General features: G+C 48.8%; 2 protein-coding genes across 3 annotated transcripts; both read right to left on the reverse strand.

The window, feature by feature from the left end:
• Positions 1 to 3,151: 3,151 nt before the first annotated feature.
• On the reverse strand, positions 3,152 to 5,849 carry LOC131212787 (acyl-CoA Delta-9 desaturase-like). Its single transcript, XM_058206803.1, has 4 exons — positions 5,492 to 5,849; positions 3,593 to 4,115; positions 3,300 to 3,523; positions 3,152 to 3,228 (listed from the first exon to the last, which is right to left on the reverse strand). The coding sequence occupies exons 1-4, from the start codon at positions 5,847 to 5,849 to the stop codon at positions 3,152 to 3,154; spliced, it is 1,182 nt and encodes a 393-aa protein (XP_058062786.1).
• A 1,121-nt stretch (positions 5,850 to 6,970) lies between these two features.
• LOC131209449 (acyl-CoA Delta-9 desaturase-like) lies at positions 6,971 to 12,035 on the reverse strand. Of its 2 annotated transcripts, none has more exons than XM_058202522.1 (5): positions 11,280 to 12,035; positions 8,471 to 8,807; positions 7,554 to 7,739; positions 7,251 to 7,469; positions 6,971 to 7,167 (listed from the first exon to the last, which is right to left on the reverse strand). In XM_058202522.1, exons 1-5 carry the CDS (start codon positions 11,671 to 11,673, stop codon positions 6,981 to 6,983), a joined length of 1,323 nt encoding a protein of 440 aa, XP_058058505.1. In that variant the 5' UTR covers positions 11,674 to 12,035; the 3' UTR covers positions 6,971 to 6,980. The 2 variants fall into 2 exon arrangements, with proteins under 2 accessions (XP_058058505.1, XP_058058506.1); XM_058202523.1 differs by having other exon boundaries at positions 7,246 to 7,469.
• Between the last annotated feature and the right edge of the window lie 8,704 nt (positions 12,036 to 20,739).

The following is a 20,739-nucleotide window of genomic DNA, read 5'->3' on the forward strand; positions in this document are numbered from 1 at the left end:
TGTGATTGTTTTTCAATTTCCATCCTGTGACGCGCAGAAAATCGCCCTGATAGTGCGTCCCGCCGGCATGGTAAAAAACACAGTCACGTTACAGCTTTCGCGCAGTGGCTGATTTGGATATGTTTTACGCGCGTTCGCTGTTTTACTTTTCGCATACCCGGCCCAGAATGCCGGCTTTGCACGTTGTCAGCGGATGTGCGCGAGAGAGAGACCAACGGTGTCGCGCTTCGGCATCGGCTGTTGTTCGCTGGCCGAATGAGCGCAGCGCGAGCGAAAACGTGGCCTCTGGCTGAGCGGAAACCGCGAAACCGCGAGCGAATCCTACGTGTAGAGCGCGAGAGAGAGAGCGCCGAGGTATGAGCAAATCGGGGGTGCAAGTTGCGTTTTCGGCTGGCACGCTTTGGGCGCTTTGGTGTTGGTGTGCGCGAACCGTACACGCGGGAAGTGTGTGAACACATCACGCCATCCGTGCCGGCCACAGGCTACAACCCTGGAATACTGGCCGCCACGCAAACGAATTCAAATCCTTACGGCCGAGGCCGAGAAAGAGAGAACGCAACTGACTCACCGAACGCAGGGCCGCGCACCGACGTTGCACGTGTTGAGCAGCGACCCGGCGTTGTCGCGTTACCACGGTTGCTATTGACCTTGACCATTTTGTTATATGCTGCCGTTTGCTGGCCCCCACCGCGCACCTCGCCCGTCGATGCACTTTGTGCCCAAGATCGGATCGGGGCCGTTTTCGTTCGGGGCATTATCACCAACATGACGCATGTTGCGATGGCGCGGGCGCGTCGAAGCAGTCTGTGCAGCCGTGTGGTTTAGTTGGTTAGTATTGCATAATGTTCCCTGGCGTACGTGGTAACACGTGGAACAAAGCGGTCGACTGATGCCACATTGATGTTCTGATTTTGAGTCATACCAAAACATTATATTGTTTGCTTATGATTTAGCGAGCTGTGCACAATCGGTTTTTGAACGTTGCTGTAAAGGAATTAAATTTGTTTAAGCCACCTTGTGTGATGTTATCGTTTGTATTAGGTTAGGTTATTCAATATCGTTGCTCCCCGAAACTGCCCATTTACAAAATAGTAATTATGTTCGTGTTCACTAAGTCCGCTGGGTTCTCCAGGAAAATCAACTGTTGATGCATCATTGCTAATGGCAGCAACTAAAACAAATGCTGCCGTTAATCAACGGCACCATTTGAAACGACTTTAAAACGAGCGAGCTTTCAACAGTCACTCGAGTTTATACGTGTTTTTTGGGGGTGAAGATACAATCCGAAACGGTTGAAAGCTCGCGGCGAACGCGTCGAAAGCTCGTCCGGCGTCGTACGCAGTTCAAAAAAAGTTTATGAGTCATCCATGAACCATCGTTTTGCAGACAAAAAAATAGTCTAAACTTGAAAGTAAAAATAAAATCAAATTTTGTTGTTCCATTAAATTGGGGGTCAAACATTGTTTTAAACGCTGGAAATTTCCATCCTCGGGCGAACATTCTATATTTAATTAGCATTAAGATTTATGGTTGAAATGAATTCACGAACATCACCAGTTCGTCAATCAATATCAACAATTCGCATATCAAACCACATTGAAGAGTGTTGGCACGGCTGTTGACCGTCTTACGAATTGCTGAATGAATCAATGGCCAATAACGATGGGTGATTGCCCGTATAAAGACATAAAAAACGCTCCGGTAATGACGCTCCGGTGGCTGCTGGGAAACCGGTTCCATGTAGACGAGGTAAGTACCGAGTAATAACTTTACGACAAGTGCCGTTACTTCTCCACTTGGTTGCGCGTGGCCTTTTTCGTGATCTATGTTTTCGGCAACCGTGTCCGACACGATTCTTGCTAGTCAGCGTGGTACTCGGCCCTAGTCATCGATGGCCTCCAACAACCTACCCTCTCCGAGAAAGAAGGTGTTTGGCTCTATTCAATTGCTTCAAGCGGTAGGTAGATTTTCATTCATGGATACATACGCTCTTTCGGGGCTTCGGATGCATTGCATGTTTTTGGGGAAAAGTGCCGAGAAAGCTGTGACTGATCCGTGATGTTGAAGACACGGAGCACCGTTTTGATGATCCGTGTTCCGTACTGTTGTTTTTTTAGGAAAAAATGTATTCTGTATCTTTAAAAACAGATCCATGTACAACTCATGGCTTCGTGTTGGCCGGAGCAGCTGTGAGCGTTTGTTTTCCACATGATCTTGATGTCTGTTAAGCGGAACGTAAAGGCGTTTTACGTAAAAAATCTTCGGCGAATCACGAACATTTGTGTTATGTTTTCAACCGAAACCCAACGTTACCACGCAGTTGATGCAACCGAAGGAATATCTGAGAAGGTCACTCGACACGACTGTTTCGTGGAAAGCCCCACTCCGGTAGTACCGAGGGACAGCAGACTCCGGCGACTCATTTCGACTCATTTCGGGCGGCGACTTAGCCGTGTTGGTGAACGTTAAGACGTTCACTGTTCACGTGGTCGCGACGCGCTCCGGGTCGGGCTGGTCATTAGTAGAAACGGACGGGGCTCGGAAAAGACGTCGGGCTTTCGGCAGCACGATTAATGTGTTTTGCGCAACACATCAACCCCAGACTACACGGTTACGATTGTTGTGCGGTGCCAGATCAAGAAAAGAAACAACAATATTCGGGCGGCAGTTTCTGTTGTCTCTTTTCGTTAAACCGAACGCTCCGTTTGTTTTGTTTGTCATCAATATCAAGCGAGTGTACGAAGGATTGTAGGCCATCAAGCGAAGTGAGTAAAGGCTTGCCCTGAAACCACAGACTCAAAGGCATTTACTATACCGCGAACTTTAGCTGCCTTCAACGTACGATACCATCACATGCCAGTCTATTGGTTATTTATTATGTATAACTTAGAGACCCTCCCTTTAGCCATTCCCCATTGGAAGCGACCCACGAGTAGGCTCTGCTGATCGCGCCGAATCCGCCTTCGAGCGCTTGAGCATCGCCGTGGTGGGGTCCCTCCTCCTCTTAATTTGGTTCGCTTGTGCGTTATTGTGCTGATTGATTGTTTTCGTTTCCTCTTGCGGACGATCAGCAGTCAATTTCCGCCACTGAAATCGATCATTTCACGATCCTCTGCTTCGTGAGCCCCTGTAACGAAGCGGCGAATCGACTTTATCGACTCTTCCCCGACTCCTCCTCGGGAACCTCCGATAGGTGCCCGATAGGGGTCGTGATGTGCGTACCATCACCTGTAACGATAAACGGTAGTAGAACGAGTTGAAGTGGTCGAGGCGCAGGATGGCCAATGTTGGGTACTTACCGTACTTCAGTAACGTTCTTCGTACAAGATCCTTCGAGGGCTGCTTCATGTCGTACGCCCAGCCAATCTTGGAGAAAAAGTCCAACCAGAATGTGGTCAAGTTGACGGAGTAGTGGCTCAACTCGGCTGCCTTGTAGTCCCACGGGAATACATGGTGGTAGTTGTGCCATCCTTCGCCCATGGACAGTATCGATACGGTTCTGTTTTCCGCTGGTCGAATGCGCCTGGACAGAAGAGAATGCATTTGGAGTGATGTCAATCGGTGCACTACAAGCTACGGATCTACTACTTACTGATCGTACGGCTTGGGTCCGTAGATGTGTGCCGCACTGTTGACCAACCAAGTGAAGTTGAGTGTTAGAACGTAGCGTAGCAGACAGTTTGCCAGGAAGGATAGGTAGAGTGGTTCCCCAAGGAATAGCCACGGAATGAACGATGGTATGAAGAAAGTGAAGACTATCTTCAGCAGCATAAAGTACTTCTGATGAAACTGGATGACAGGATCGGCCAGCACATCGGACATATCTATTAGGCGTCCCTTCTTGATGCATTCCGGGTGCTTACGCAGCAGCAGCCAGCCGACGTGGGCGAAGAAGAAACCACGGTTCGAGTTGTGCGGGTCCGCGTCCGTTTCGGAATACTTGTGGTGGATGCGGTGATCGCGAACCCAGTCGAACAGACTGTTCTGCCCCGATAGACAGTAGAAGCACATCAGGATGATGCGCAAAGGTAGCTTGGCCTTGTAGGCCCGGTGTGTCCAAAGCCGGTGTGCCCCTCCGGTGATACCGAATCCGGCACAGCCACCGACGAAGATGCCTAGGACAAAGAAGTCGGTATAAAATCAACCACTAGGACGTCATTCACAATGTCTGCTGCATCATCGTTGCGCTGCCAATGAACTTTTCTTCAAAAACCTGAACAATGCATCTGCAGTCCCATTCAACGAAATCCTTCAATCTCTCTAGCACGGCGAAAGGCTCAACCCATAACGAAACCATGAAAAAGCGTCAACATTTGTTGAGCCAGATGGATCATGCAATCTTGCCGCTGATTGGATATTTATACACAAGCTACACAAGCTTTCTTTAAAATCCTTCAATTTTCAAAGTTTTCTTGTGAAACAAATTGTTTTCGGTGACCAGATTTCATTTCAACTCCGTTTCATTTTTTTCTTTTATCTTTGACTTGAATTCGGTTCAGAATTTCGCTTGACCGAACGATGGCAATGCATCGTGAAGGCTTAGAAGTTGCTAACCTAACTGCTTCTAAAACTCCTTCCAGCCCACCCGGTCAACCTTGTAAATCCGTTGCCGCCTTAAGGCTGTCGCCGTTCAGTTACTACGCTGTCCACCTTTACTGACTGTATAACACTTCCTAGCCACCGAAACGCTCCAAGCAGCCACGAATAAGCTCAAGAGGATGTAGTTTTTATCTGTTGATAGGTAGGGCCATTTCGTAATGTCGAAAACTAGACGAATTTGAATTCGCGAATCTAACACACCGATTGCTCCAGGCGACGGCGGCAACGACCGACAGTTTTGCGCGTGTCGCAATATATAACTCTAATTTGCATTTGATGCTACATTTATTGGTGGCTCGTGTACGGTCCGTTTTCGCGTCTTTGAATGGTATAGGGTTTTTATGTAGTCAAAAGATAAAAGAAAGTTTCTGCGAAGCAGCTTCACAAGACGGTGCCGTATAAACTTGATACTTAAATGGTGGCTGTTTGGCTAACGAGTTGAAGCCTTGGACGTAAGCTCCACTGATCGTGCGAACGTTTGAATACGGATAGAAGGACGAATGGCGAAGACGGATATGTTTTATTCGTTTGGGTTTTGTCTTTTTGACGAGCTTCAGAGATGCGTAGTATTTTTGAACTTCCGCGTTCTGACGGAACGATTGTGAATTTATTTGCGATCGCGATTGTTCGTTTTATTGTCACGAAACTAGTTTCTTCCAAAGCGAATCCAAAGGTTTCTTCTACGGTATAGTTGGGTAGCAGCAGCATGACGTAACAAAATTTTGGGAACGAAGGTGACCCAAAAGCAACTTCAATAACCTCTGCTATGGCACATTATAAATATCTGTGTTTCGAAACTTATCTTCGTGCCAGTTGTAGTACTTTTGAGAAACTTTTTAAAACTATAACCGTGCAGCGACTGAACAGGGTGCTAACAGAGTGCAAAACTTACCCCAAAGCCACGTCGTCAGAGTCGAGTACCAGACATATTTGAAGAACATCACAAACGTGGTCAAATGCAAGCCACCAATCATGGCCACATTTTTCCATTTGATTTCGTTATCAAACTTCAGCCCAATGTGATCGGCGATCCACTGCTGGAAAGCCCGCCCGAGGCGGCTCTGCTCCCACTTGTTGTAGTGTTGTAGGTAATCATCTAGATCCTTCTCGGAGATCTCCTTGCTGTCGCCCATCGCGTTGAAGTTGTTGTTTAGGTCATTGGCTGCCTGGGCAGTCGCATTCTTCACACTAATATCATCGGCAGACAGTCCCAGCTCGGAGACAGTCTCCGTGTTGGTGGCGACGGTCATTATGAATACGTTCGCGATCACGCACTGCACACTGTTGATAACCACAAAACTTGGGCTCCAGATTCGTCAAGCATCGGGGGCCAACCGAAGAGCACTACTGATCACAGGGCGCCCGAATATCGTTCGCGGAACCTTCGCCTGACCGTCTTCGTCGTTTGTTGGGTGACGGAATTCTTGATTTTCCGGTATGCAAGCTCCGAAGTCACCCCTAAGCCCACTCACACATACTCGGCTCGGTATCCGAAATTGCGTTAGATGCCGTAGAAATTCCGTACGTCTCCACACAATCGCACAAACTTTTGGCCACGCTCCTTTGCCCGAGTGGTTTCAGCTGGAAACTGGTTGATCTTCGAGTCGCCCTTCCCACCAATAGCGTCGCGACTTCTTTCGTATTAGCGCCAAATTTTTCGCTGCATTTCACGGGGTGGCCAGGTGGCGTCTAGCCTAGCGATCGTCTAGTCGGAGTCGAGGTGTACCCGCTTTTATATATAACATTTCGTGGGGCACCCAATTTGGCCCCACGACAGAAGCTGCCGTGCCTCACCAACACAGTTTCTGGCGCTTTTTGCGTCACACCGTACAACTTTCGGCATTTTGGGCCGTAAGTCATTCGAATTCGGGTGAGAGTGGAACCACAAGAAAACACTACTAAGTTTCCCAACCCTGACGCCTGTCGAGTGAAAGAGCCACTGCGTGCCTGTGCTTCCTGTCTCGCTCTTTTACCGGTGGTCACCACGGGCAGCTTCCTGTGCGCCAGTGAGATCGCACGGAGCACGATTGTCACGCCGTGGTATGTTAAGGCACTCACCTGAGACTTGGTGCCCCGGATAAGCCAGTGAGATAGTCGGAAAAGTCGAAGAGTCGGTTCCGAAACCAAGCTACCGAAACGAAATAATGCCCCGGTCGACGGAAAATACTGATGGCCTGTGCAGAGGCCATCGGCTAAGGTTACACTGCAGGCAAGTCACCAGACAAGCAACCGAAGCAACTAGAAACCACAAGAAATGTATCCTCCACATCTGGCCTTGGTAGTAGAAAGCAAGCGGTTTTTGGTAGACCATTTTTCAAGTTCGATTGTAGGATGGACCACTGGTAATCGACCGGTTGGTAGATTTGTAGTGATAAAATTTATTAAGTAAAATCAACCATTGACATTTTAGAAAAAAAAAAACATTTAGGATAGATCGTCGACCTGATCGATCCGAATAGATCGATCTGACGAGACTTTGGAATGTATTGGTAAATGGAAGGAATTAATCCGATGGTGCTGGAACCTCCTCCATGTGCCCGATCCGGGCCGTTATGTGGGTACCGTCTCCTAGGAGGGGGGAGCAATGGTAAGGCAGCGCCAGGTAAGGATGTGTTTTTGATTTGACCGCGCCGCAGCGACACTTACCGTACTTTGCAATCGTCTTTCTTACTAACTCCTTCGACGGTTCCTTCAGATCGTACGCCCAGCCAATCTTGGAGAAAAAGTCCAACCAGAATGTGGTCACGTTGACCGAGTAGTTGCCCAGCTCGGCCGCCTTGTAGTCCCACGGGAACACATGGTGGTAGTTGTGCCATCCTTCGCCCATAGCCACCACGGAAACTGCACGATTTTCCGCAGGGTTGATGCGCCTAGTGGAGGTGAAGAAACGGTGCGGTACGGGATTCGTGGCGTTAAACACTGCTCAATTGCCTACCATCGGACTTGTCACTCACTTGTCGTACGGATGGCTACCGTAAAGATGGGCGGCACTGTTGACCAGCCAGGTGAAGTTCAAGCTCAGCACGTATCGCACAAAGCACTGGCTGAAAAATGCCATTCGGAAGTTTTCGCCCAAAAAGTACCACGGAATGAACGTTGGCAGGATGAAGCAGAACAACATTTTCATCAGAACAAAGTGCCTACAAATGGGGAAGATACAAAGGAAGATTAGACTGATAAAATGTAGTTCGTCCTGTGACAATTCCAAATTATTTGAAATTCAATCAGCTCCAAACACCGAGCATCGATTGCCCCCGGCCATACTGGAAAGGCCTTCAGCTGGGCCCAGCACTTTTGCATACGGACGATGCACAACTAAATGGATATTTTTGGCACTGTTTTCCTGCCTCCCACAAACGGCTGCTCAGCATCGGCTGTAGCTGTAACGACACGTTGACCTTGTCTGAGGCTTCTCTACGTCAAAGCACCACGTCATCGGCTGGGCACTGTCTTCTCCCAGACCCAGAAGAGTCCGCAAGTCGTTGCGGTCAATAGCGCTGGCGGTGGTGGTGGGCTCTCAATTATGCACGACAGCGGGCCGCCGAAGCCGAATGTGTTAGATAACACCTGAAAGCTCTTTCTTTCGGTTTCGGTTCGTTGTTTTGACCACAAAACCACAATCCCCGGTGGTGGTGGTGGTCTGCGAGAAAATCCCGCCGGCAGTGAGGGTAGTCTAAATTTAGGGGCTAATTTTCTGGTCGCTCGATACGCTTCGACCAGAAACAATAGGCGCTCGAAGCCGTAAAGGTTTTAACGGGGCAGCGTGATAATTGTGTCCGCGCACAAGAGCGTGACCTTGTGGTCAGATGAACCGGCCCAATGTCATGGTTCATAGATGAAGTTTTGCGTGATAGAGTTTGGTCGTACTTACTTGTGATGGAATTGTACGACCGGATCGCTGACAATGTCCGACATGTCGATCAGGCGCCCCTTCTTGATGCACTCCGGGTGCTTGCGTAGCATCAGCCAGCCGACGTGCGCGTACAGGAAGCCCCGATTCGCGTTGTGTGGATCACCGTCCGTTTCCGAGTACTTGTGATGGATGCGGTGATCCCGGACCCAGTCATAGATCGTGTTTTGTCCCGCGATCGAGTAGCAGCACATCAGGATGATACGCAGGGGCAGCTTCGCCTTGTACGACCGGTGACACCACAGTCGATGCACGCCGCCCGTTACTCCGAACCCGGCACATCCGCCAACGAAGAAACCTGTGCGCGCAACAGAAGGGGACGTTAAAACGCGCGAGTTAGGAAATACCGCCGCACGACCAGGAATCGGAAAGTTACCAAGTACTAGGAAGCTAACAAACGGAGTTCGAGCGAGCCAAAGAGAGAGAGAGAGAGAGAGGCAGTGTGAAGCGAAACAAAACAGCCTATTAAACTACAATCAGTCTTAAGTCATCGTTCGGAAATGAGGTGGATTGGAGAAATGCGATCTGTTGCCGCCTTTCGAGATGCTGCAAACTGCTGCAATTGTCTGTTACCGCATCGGCCCGCTGGGCTGCCTCGGCCTATTGACGAGTCAGCAACGTGATCGATCGGCGCTGTCGTCATCGGACTATTGTTTTGTTTTTTTTGCCCGGTTTTGGGAAGATTTGGCACGCGAATCGGGGCTTGAACATCTGGTGCCGCAGCGAAACTCATTGAGATGAGTGCAAGGCGTTGTGCAATCCATTAACGATCCTATCTGCTTGAACACACCTATGGTGCGCCGTTTTTCCTATTGCTCTTTGGCAATCGCTACAAAGGCGACCAAAAACAGAGCGGCCTGAGTCGGTTTATAGTGCCTGGCCAAATTATGAGTGGGTTGCTTATTGGTTCTGGGGGTGTTGTTTTGCATGATTTATGCCAGATTTCGAAATGCGAACAGCGCCGTGCAATGCAGTTGCGCCCGTTCGCGTTAACATACGGGGGTCACGTGGAGTTTGTTATGTTGTTTTGTTAGTTGGGACAAAGGATCCGTGGCAATAAATGAAAGTTAACGAATCTGACCGGCCATCAATGGGTCGGTCGGTTCGGTCAAACAGGTTCGCTGGGCTGCGAGAGAGGAGATCGTTTCCAAACGATGGGCTCATGATACTGTGAGGGCTACGCCCGAGACTGGCACCTTACAGATTATGCATATTTTTTCGAATACCGAGCCGCAAGAGGATGTTATTTCGTAATGCTTGTTGACCGGTGCATTTGTTCAGGGTAAACAAATAAAAATGGACCCTAGAACCGGTGTTGGCTGAGAACACGATCCGACCACCATGCTCTGGGAGTGTTGACAAATATCGGCACACCCATACGGGACGCCAATCAGTCTGTGAGCAGGTTTGTGCCCTAGGCCTCACACTGCAACCGAATGTTGGTTTATAAAAATTCCAACCTCGGTCGTTGGGGCTGGTGGGCAACGATGGCATAGGTACGGCAGACACTTTTTCGAGGCGGAATAGATAAACGGTCGGCCAGCATAATGATTTCATCCCACTGCGATAGTATCAGCATACGCCGAGCGTTCGCGCATCTTCGATATTGGATAACTCAAGGTTGATATGGATAGGGCGCGCTTGCTCAACCTGGTGGCTACCAAGCGGCGGTGCGATGTGTGTCATTTGCCGTTTAACGATCGCCGAAATATGCGTCGATCCTAATGGCTGCGATCGATCTGAAGGATACGTAGCCATGGGGCGGGTTACACAATTTTTTGTCCGCCGGCGTGTGTTTGGCTCAGATGTTGCGCCGACGGGAGTATATTAGGAATATGATTAATTATACAGACGGTGGTGCATATTGACTTTTGAATCGCGTTAATACTTCTTGGAACGAAATCTTTCGCCTGGGAGCTGTCGTTATGCATACGTCCAAGATGGTGTTCTTCGAAAAGGCACCAACGTATGATTAGATCGCGTTTGGATGTCTAGCCAGGATACGCGTCATCCTCCAAGATAAAGCTTAAGCACATTAAAATAAAAAACAGGTAGATTGGGGAAGAGTCGTAAAGATGTCTACTCCTTTAAGTTGCCTGGTTTGCAAAGTTTTTGTTGAATGATTCAAGCAAAAAAATTTCTCACCGCTGGTAAGGTAACCGTTTTTTGTCTTTGAATGAAGCTTTTAATAGACAAATTGTCCTTTGGAGGTGGTAATTAAGACACATTTGCACTGCTTATGGGGAAGAGTCGTAAAGATGTTGTCTGCTTTGCCAAGTGTTTGCCGTAGGATTAACAAAAGTTTTGCGCCGCAATTTGCAATTTAAGCGTATTTGACATTAAGGTTTCGCAAAAAATCCTTTCAAGACTTAGGTCACTTTGGGGTCCATTTGCACTGCTTGTGTTTGAGGAGTAGTAAACAGCACAGCAAAGTGGTTTTGCGCATCCACTAGAAGGGTTCGTGTGTTTTTTGTTAGGTTACACCGGCACTACAACCTTTTTGAAGGGAAGCATTTCTATAGGTTTGTGATTCCGGAACGGTTGACACAGCCTAAGAAGGACTTCTCCACTTCTTAATGTGCAAACTGGTTCCATTATGAAGCATCTTAATTGCATGTTTTGGTTAGCGGCCGAAGAAAACAAAATCGAATGGGCGACCACCAATCAAAATCAAATCAAATCAAATTACGATCAGCGCTGCGTCGCTGGAGCCTGGCGTGTATCTGGCCCTGCTAAATCGCCCTCCCGCCAAGGCGCGTCACGTACGTACCCCAGATGTAGGAGACAGGAGTCGCCTGCCAGACGTAGTGTAGAAACGAGCAAATAGCGATCACGTGGAAGACGCCGATCATCAGCACATTGTTCCACTTGATCTCGTCGTCAAACTCGTAACCCGTGTACCGCTTCAGCAGTTCGCTCATGCGGCGGCCCCAGGCGGACTGCTCCCAACGGTTGTAGTGCTTGAGATAGCTGTCGAGATCCTTGCTGCTGACGGTGCTATCATCCTCCATCTCGTTGTTGTTGCTGTCGGCGTACTTGGACGCGACCGAGGCGGCGTCGGCCATTGTGTCGGCCGCGGACCGTTCATCGTCCGAGCCTGGCTTCATGTACTGCGCCGAGTTCCCGGCGATGAACTGCAGCGTGTTGGTAATGCCGACCGTCATCCTGAAGGGGGCCCTGTTGGCACTGTGGCCCTCACTCACTGTGCCTCACTCACTTGCGCTGGCGTAATGGCGTAAGCTGCACTATTCACTGCTTCGAGGCCGTACCACTTGCACGGGTAAATTCGGCCACCATTTGAACTTTCTCTTTCACGGCACACCAATCGCTTCCACACAGGCCACAGCTTCCTTGGCTTGCACAATCCCGGTCCGGCCCGGCACTAATCAAACGTTGCCGATTCGGCGGATCGATCCGCGGGATGGTAACGCTTTCAACGCGATTCACTGCACGGTTTCCACGGCGAGCACCAATCCGTTGCTGGTGCTGTGGTATTCCCAAAAACACGGCTACGAAACCTTCGACGTTCCCGCGATGTAGTCAGCTCGCCGTGCGGAGACCAACAAAAGCCTAGCGCTCCGCGCCCGAACACCTTTATATCGTTTTCCGTGGCGGTCCGTGACTCTCTTTCGATCACATTGCCGCCGACGGCTGGCCGAAAAAGCGCACCGTGGGTTGGTCGGCGCAGGAGTATATGGGTCTTTTTCGGGGAGGCCGTACACTCTTCGTACACCCGGGACCGTCACCGTGCGTGAATCGTCGGCACGCCAAGGCGAAAGTGATCGGTCGAGGATTTAGATCGCATTCGCGCTCGGACGAAGATCCCTCATCCCTCGAGATCCATGTGCGAGGCGCGAAAGAGAGGCCCCACACCAAGGCGCATCGCAATGTACTATGCATATGGCAGCTGTACCCACTACAACCAGTAGATCGTCGGTTTAAGGTGTGACACAGCTCCGGCTGGCGATAGAGGCACCCACCCGAAAGTGGGCTAACCCAACCCGCCAACATATCGGGTGATGCATCACGATCACGAGGTGGTACACCATCGCCGAGAAACCGGTTGTAATGTTTAATTGCCATTAATTAATGACCTTAACGAGTAGGGTGTGATTTTTTCTTCAGCTACCATGACTGATGGCGCGTAGTCTCGGGCCGTGGAAACGTGATCGATTGCGAGAGGGTGTGATCTGACCCCTAGTGGGCACACCGGGTGATACACCGGGTTCGTGTTGGTTCACCAGTGTCATGAGGATTTGTTTTACTGCTCACCGAGAAGGTCGAGATGGGCCGCGGCATGGCCCTGACGATATGACTCGAAGCCCAATAAAACGCGACGGATGACGTATCCGTCCCACTCGTATTACGTTGTGTGTCCTTTGGCGCGAAGAAATTGGGCGTGAATTCTCCGATTAGCCGAGGACACTTGCAGTGTGTCCGGTTGGCCAAACGTGTAGCGTTCGAAGCGCCTTGAAACACCGTTAAGCACCATAAATCTTTTTCCTAGAAAAATTATCGTGAAAAAAGCTAATTTAACGGCTTCATTCAATTGCCCCAGGGTCACTGGTTGAACTATTTACGGTTAAACCTGCGGTGCGGAGGTAGGAAATTTTATTCCCACCAAAATCGGAGGTGGGAAATTCGTACCAACGATCTTTTGAACGTTCGCCAAGATCACCGAAGGCCGATTGGGAAATTAGGTTTGTTTGAGGTTCGTTTTGTGGCCGTACCAAATAGGCCTTCTTTCTTCCTGTGCCTGTACGGTGAGGTGGTGTAGCTGTGTTAATAAGGATTTTCCACCTTCACGCTAAGCACATTCAGCACGACCGATAGTGAAGAAGGTGACGATAACGAACTCTTTGTTAGCCTTCCGTTGTTTCGTATCAGAAAACCAAATTGAACATTCCCATTTTTAATCGAACATGTTCTGTTTGTTTCTATTATTTTTTCGCTTTCCCTTGGTATTGTCTTCTGGCCCGCAAGGACGTCCGCAGTGAAGGTTTTCTGTTGCGAGAATTGTAACGGCAGTTACCAGTGGTATGATTTGTAACGGGGTGGTTAAACGTTGATCCACCTTGTTTCGTGGAACTTTTAGACGGAATTTGGACGTGCTGGGAAACCGCAGCACGATCGATTGTTGATCGGCTAAATCATCAAGGTTTCTGCGCACCGGGGGGGAGCCACTGGTAGGAGCCACTACTGTTTCCGTTCGCTTGTCGTGTACGGCGTTTGTCTGCAACGGATCTAGGGGTCGGCGACAAATGAGAAATGACTTGCTATAGGGTGCAAATGGCCTCGGGCCGGTTAGGAGATCGATTTCGGTGAAAGGCCTTCCCGCGGTGAACTAGGCGGCGCAGACCCCCGCTAGACCCGGTAACTTATTTGACAATTCTGAGCACCGTCTGGGTTGGAGTCTGGGACGCTATCTAAAATGGGTCCCGACGGGGCCAGCGGCCACATGACGAAACACATCGTCGCCCGGGCCCCTTGTTAAGGCCGGACGAACACACGGCGTATGTAAATAAACTAGAAACGCTAGGATATACGAATCGTTTGAAAATATTCGTAGCTTGGCAGGTTGCCGGTTGGTAGACGCTGTCCGGTGTCTGCATCCCTGTAGGTTTAGCATAATTTTACACCGATCCGTTCGATCGTATCGTTGTGTTTGCTACACGTCTCTTTTCTTCGCCTCGACGCCATTGACAGATAAGTGATGTAACTTTTTTGTCGTCTTTCGACGTAGAAAAGGTTTCCCCGAATTGAACGCAGGCAATAAGTTTCACGAGTTTGATAGCAATAAAACTAACCGGTCAGTGTAAGGGGGTCGAATGCTCGTTTCAACTACCGCCCAAAAGTGGATCATGCCATAAGGTTGGGCGCCTTTTTCGAGTTTCATCCTCATTATGGTTTCTATCGCCTTATCCGCTCGACTAACATTAAGAATATAAGTTCAAAAATGCAACGTTTTCCTCCATTCAAATGCATAATTGATATACTCACACGCTCGCGAGTCGATACTAATGGTTCTTTTGTGGAGTGTGTTCAAAGCAAATTATGAAACTGTTCAAATAAAGCAAGACAACATTTATCTGAAAACTTGTTTGCTGCTGGCGATGGGGATGCGGGATGATGGATGACATTCTCTACCGACGGACCGACGGCTTTTCGGGGATGCTAAACACTGCCCATCGGCCATTCATTAGGAAGGATGCGTGGCCTGGTCGCTACCCGGTTGTTTCCCACCGCTGGCAACTTTAACTTAACACCCGACCCGGCAGCATGTGGCTCGTGAGGAATCGCTTCGCTTGGTGTGGCCGCTTGGCGGTGTGCACGTTGACGCTAATTTTCACACCACGTCGGCAAGCGCTGGCGAATCCTGCCCGGTGACCGGGGCCAACAGGGATCGATCGATGGGCGATCCAGCTGATCCACAATTTTCGACGGCCGTGACGTGGTGGTCATGCACGCGTTCTTCGTTTAGTGGTTCCCCCAGGGAGTGGTGGGCTTTTGACCAATCGATCGACGATGGCCCGATTCCGCTGGCTGTTTCTGGCGAGCCCTTCATTGATTCCCCCAGTGTGCGCCAGTGTGGCGAACAGCGGCGCAGCCGGATCCGAACCTTGATGCTAACCTTGGGTGGCAGATTCAACCAAACGCGGCTCAATCCGTTGACCGCATGCAAATAATCTACCCGGAAGTGGCCCGCGTGGTAGGGAGGATCTGCTACTGCTACCGCGGGAAGGCCATCATCACAGGGACGCCACGTTCCCTGGTTGCGCCACGGTACGGCAGCTGTACTGTCTGTTGCGGGCACGCAGCAAAACGATCGACGTGTCCCCGGAGCTCGCGCCGGCGCCGCGGTACCTTGCCTTCTCTCGACGACCCTGTACGGTGCACGTGCCGATGGAATTGGTTTTTTTGTCGATGGGCCTAAAACAAATTAATCAAACGGAAAAAAGAAACCGAAAAGACGGAGCCAAAAAGTGAATACATAATCCGCCGAACGCCTCCCGAAAGGCGGGGACCTGCTTGGGCGGCTCTGGCGCAGGCGAAGCAACCCTAACGCGGCGCGAAGGTGAGCCGCAGCCGAGCGATCGTGAATGACGATCGTGGGACGAATGGTAGACGACGTGACTTTGGCGCAGAATACCGACGCTGGCCCGCGATCATGGGTAACGTCGAAGCCCAACGATGGGGTCGAGCCCCAGCCGGGGGTCTTCGCGGATGCTTTCACTCTCGAGTCGATCCTGGCCCGAGATTCGCTTGGGGCGGTTTCAGTGCGCTCACTTAGGGGTGTACGGCAAGATACTTAATGAGAGCCGCAAGCCGCAAGCTTTACAGTATCCTCACAATCCGTGACCGGGTCGCAGAGAGCGCCCCTTCTCCAACTGCCCTGGTGGTGAGCTATCGCATTAGATGTACTCTCCACTCGTTCGCTCGGTACTGATGTAACGTTCAAGTGTCGAAAACAGGCCACACACTTCAAGTTGGGCATAATGTGGGCTTGAATCATCTTCCATCGGCGTCCTAGATTCGCTGGGACAATGGGAGGTCTGTACCACACAAAGCCATACAGCAGCTAAACTTATGTTTCATTTCGTATTCAACCCTTGAAACCCTACCTTGGTTTGGCATCAACATTCCCGAAATGAGCATTTTTTATCAACCAGATCGTGGCTGTTAAAAATGTTTTAAATACAAATAGGTTCAGGTGAATCAGTACGAGCACATCAAACATCTTTTTTGAGGCTTTTCCAAATACTTCGAAATTTGGTGGACTGGTGAAAAATGTTTCGGAGTTCGGTGACTGAAGCTTTCTGAGAAGAGCCCGGAACGAAAGCTCTATACGAGGAGTTCTGACAATTTTGTATTTACGCGGGCTACGTATATCCGATTTTCGATTTTTGTGGCGTTATGTTGCTACTCATGTCACTCATTTATGGTGAAAATTTCGGCCATTTTGAGTAATTTGTAAATTTTTGACAGCTGTTTTACTGTGCGCGTGTGTTGGCCCATCGGAGATTTTTGTTTATTCCGAAAAATTGATGGCAAAGAATTTGTTTCAAATGTTGTGTAAAGAACGATATTAAAAGCTTGGACGAAATTGAAATGTTAACTGTGGCTTATGGTGATGCTATTAAGACCAAAAGCAGCGCTTATCGATGGTTTAAACTTTTTCCAGAGAGAACCTAGAAGATGAACGTGAACGTCGAAAAGCCATGTTTGGTCGAATGTGAACAGTTTAGCTTACAGTTGTCTTCGATTGCAGAGTTGTGGTGCATCATGAATTGTTGACAAAAGATAGAACAGTCAATAACGAATATTTCCTGCAAGTTATGCGCAATTCGCTCGAAGCAATCCGTCACAAACGCCCGGATTTGTGGGACACCCCAAATTGGTTGTTGCGCTCCTGCTAACACATCGTGGTTTCTGTTCGAATTTTTGACCAAAACAACACACTAATGATGCCAAAGCTTCTCTAGATCTGGCCCCCTGTTACTTTTTCTGATTCCGGAAACTGAAAGAGGCCATGAAAGGACGACGCTACGATACGATTTGGGCGATGAACACGGCATCGCCGATGAGAAAAATCTTGTCCAAGCAAAACAGTTGTCAAAAAATTACCGATTACCGAAAATGACCGAACTTTCTACAATCAGTCACTGACATGTGTAGCAATCTAACGCCACAAACTATCGGATATACGTAGACCGCGTAAATACAAAATTGTCAGAACTTTTTGAACACATCTCGTGTAAAACAATTTTGTAATTAAGTCTGTAATTGAACGTTAGCTCAACGGTCTTGTAGTGCCAAACAGCTCTAACGATGAAGCAAACTACCCAAATGATGAATTACTATTCGGGAGACTACTTTCATCACATGTTACCGTCTTTTCGTCCTTTACCGTGTCTTGCGAAACTAACCACCCCACACTCAATTGTTCGCAACAGAAACACCAAAGCCATCACAAGGCTATGTCCTACTGTTGGCGGATTTGATATCATATTATATCTAAAGGATTAACGATCAACGATCATCAACAATTAACGATCAATTTCCACAGCCCCACAGTCCCGAGCTGGAGAAACGGAGCTGGAGTATCTTATTTTATTTATTTTTCGATTCATTTTCCTAACCACTTTATCGACAGGTATTGGCGGGTTTTTAATGTAAGTAGTTTATCTGTAGTACACGCGTTTATGCCGTTCCAATTAGCGGATTCGAATTAGTAATTCCGAACGGCTTTCTACGTTCTTGCAAATGCAGATAAAATGCAATGAATAATGGATTAGCAGTACCAACGTGTGCAAGCTTATTAATGCTTATTACTGCTATTTTCCAGTTTCAAGTTCGTACAAATCTGTTCGTATTAAAATATTACGCCATATCTTATAGAAACGTAATACTTTGAATCCTAATTGCGACATTTTTACTACTTCAGTACCTCAAAGTACCTAGTGTCGCGATTTCGTCCCATTAGAGATCCCTTACTTGGTCGGTTCGCTAATGCCCAAAGGCACGAGGAGTAATTACGAAACAATATACAAATGGACTTTAGATTTGTAATTACTTTAACGATTCGAAAAGTTTATGAGCAGATGTAAAAAAAAATTACGAAATGAAGTATGGCCATCGTGCCGTTTTGTCCCCACATACTATCATGCTCTATTCCCGTGGGTACGGTTAACTAGCCTGGCCCACTTTCGACCCGTTGAACTCGTTGTCTAAGCCGAAAGGTTAAAGCCGATGGCACGTCGCACCGGACCTGGCTGGCACCGTGCGCGACCTTAACACTGCGTTACGGGGAGTGGTACGCAGATCGTCATCTCCTCCCGGGCACTATTACCCCGGGGCCGGCTAAGTGTACTCGCCGGTTGCGCAATCGCGTAACCTGATGGGCTGCGCGGTTCGCGATATTGCTCTCGGCGACCGCGTGCATTGACCGCGTGCGGGACAGGCGCTGGGCGACGCTGAGGTATTAGTCCTAGAGTGCACGGGCGGTTTCGACAGGACACGGCGGTGGTGGGCGTTGTACGGAGACCCCGACGCCGCAATGGAGCAATGAGAGACGCAAACCAAGCGGTGTGCAGTGCCATGGTTTGATGGCTCACCATTCAGGCCATAGGCCACTATGGCGGGACAAACGAGCCAGAAGTAAACAAAAGTCTCTTACATTGCGCAAGGGCGACACACGGTGTGCCCGTTTCTATCGGCGACGCCATTTACCACTAACGCTGACGGTGTGACCTCTGAGAGTACACTCCAACTCCGGGAGTACCGTTTGCAGTACGTTTGACGCACCCGGTTGCACCTCGTGCGGCGGACGACACTACCGGCACCAGCCAAGGTTAGTCACTTGCGTCGAACGTCGTCATTCCCTATCTTCACGTTTCTGGGTCAGAGTGATCCGATCGGGCGCGATAAGCTCTCCGTGATCGTGCACGTGACGGAGCCAAGATTGAGAGGCTGATTAATAACTTTCCGTTCCAACGCAGGGATGGTTGACCGTGTCGGAAGGATGGCACTGTACTGGCCCCGAACGGTCGAACAACACGCAATGACTTCTTCAACCTCGGACCGTTCAGCGTCATGGTGTATTTTGGGCTTCGGACACCCGATAGAACGTCGTTAACTTACTCGTTAGTGGATCACACCGTACGAGATCGGGCACAAGCTCAAGGACGCGAATTTCCATTTCCGCTTGGTTGCGACCAACGGCAGTAAAAATTGGAAGGATCGGAAAACATTGCCAGCCGGCTAGTCCATTCGGTAGAAGTCCATCGTGCGGAGAGCTGTCCATCGGCTAAGAATGTGCAAGCGATACTTTACCATGGCGGACTGATGGGAACTTTGTTCAGTTTGCCGCTTCATTCGTGTTTCTTCGGCATCTTCACCCAACGACTATGATCGGTCACAGCTTCTCCCTGTCTGGTCCTGTGTGTCGCGCATCACTTCCATCTTGCCGCGCGAACAGTGCGGCTAAGGACTACATCGGTTTTATTGGACATTTTAAAGACCAGCACATCGAGGTAAGTGCTAAGGAACTTCTTTTATGTTGTGCCGGAAACTAAACACCGGCTGCTTCAAGGCCACTTCAGCACCGAGAGTCGTTAAAATCGATTTGAATGTGGTGATGGTTTGTCTTTGTTGGTTTCTCTAACTTTACTAGCCACAAGAGTTGTTTTTGTTTTATTTCAATGCATTCTTTTTCCTTTCCTTCCTCGGTTGTTAGTCACCCGTTGGTTGGTTGTATGGTTAAAGTATCGATATAAAATAGCCGTTTTCCAGTTCACTAGACAAATATTGGGGACCCAATTTGCAGCAAAGCTTCTGCTAACAGTGGGCAAACGATTGAATTTTCGGTGATGATTTGATAAAAATAAATTAAATTTTAGGCATCTAGCGATCGTCGGCAAGCGCATCCACCCGTGAAACAACCGTGAAATTATGATAGTATCTATATTTGCTTCGGCTCAAAAGTAGCACACCACAAGCAGAGGCAGGTTAAAATGGCCTGTTAATTTCCGCTTCGCTTCGTTGGGTATCGCCTAATGCCGTACAGCTGTTTGCTGTACAAAGCACATATGAATCTCCATCACGTAAAGGATGTATTCAATCCGTGGAACCGAAACTGTGTGATCTGCACGGCACGATAAAATGGCGCAATTGCAAGCGATGGAGGAAGGATTAGATCGAGTTCTGGAGGCGAGTTCAAGCACTATGAAAATGAAAGCTGCTCGGTACGTAACGCATATCTTTATTAGAGATAGCATCATTAACGGAGCTGGCTGTATCTGGTGTCTACCAAATAATAGGAATTCAAATACAAATAAGTTATGCTTATAGGAAAATGATAAGCTAAGTAAGTGAGTTTGAAAGGACGGTTAAAAACACGACCAGGTTATCACGGTTCTGTGAATACGTTGCCTGTGTACGACCAACTTGTTCCAAATTTATTGTACCAGTTCTCAGTATTACTAGTTTTAAAACTAAGCCTCGTTTTTAGAAAACCTGTTGTGGTCGTTTGAAGTGACCTACAATTTGAACGTGCTTTTCGATTAATTTGAAACACTGCTGCTCACTAACAGGACGCTGCGGTGCTAATCCAATGGGGTGATCAATCGACTATAAAAAACATTATGTCGAAGGAAGCAGCGTGCATAGAAAACAAGAAAATCCACATTAACGGAATCTAAGAGTTAGATCATCAAGTGTTTGAAAAAGTG

The sequence above is a fragment of the Anopheles bellator genome, chromosome 2, assembly GCF_943735745.2.
Source record: "Anopheles bellator chromosome 2, idAnoBellAS_SP24_06.2, whole genome shotgun sequence".
NCBI classification, from domain to species: domain Eukaryota; kingdom Metazoa; phylum Arthropoda; class Insecta; order Diptera; family Culicidae; genus Anopheles; species Anopheles bellator.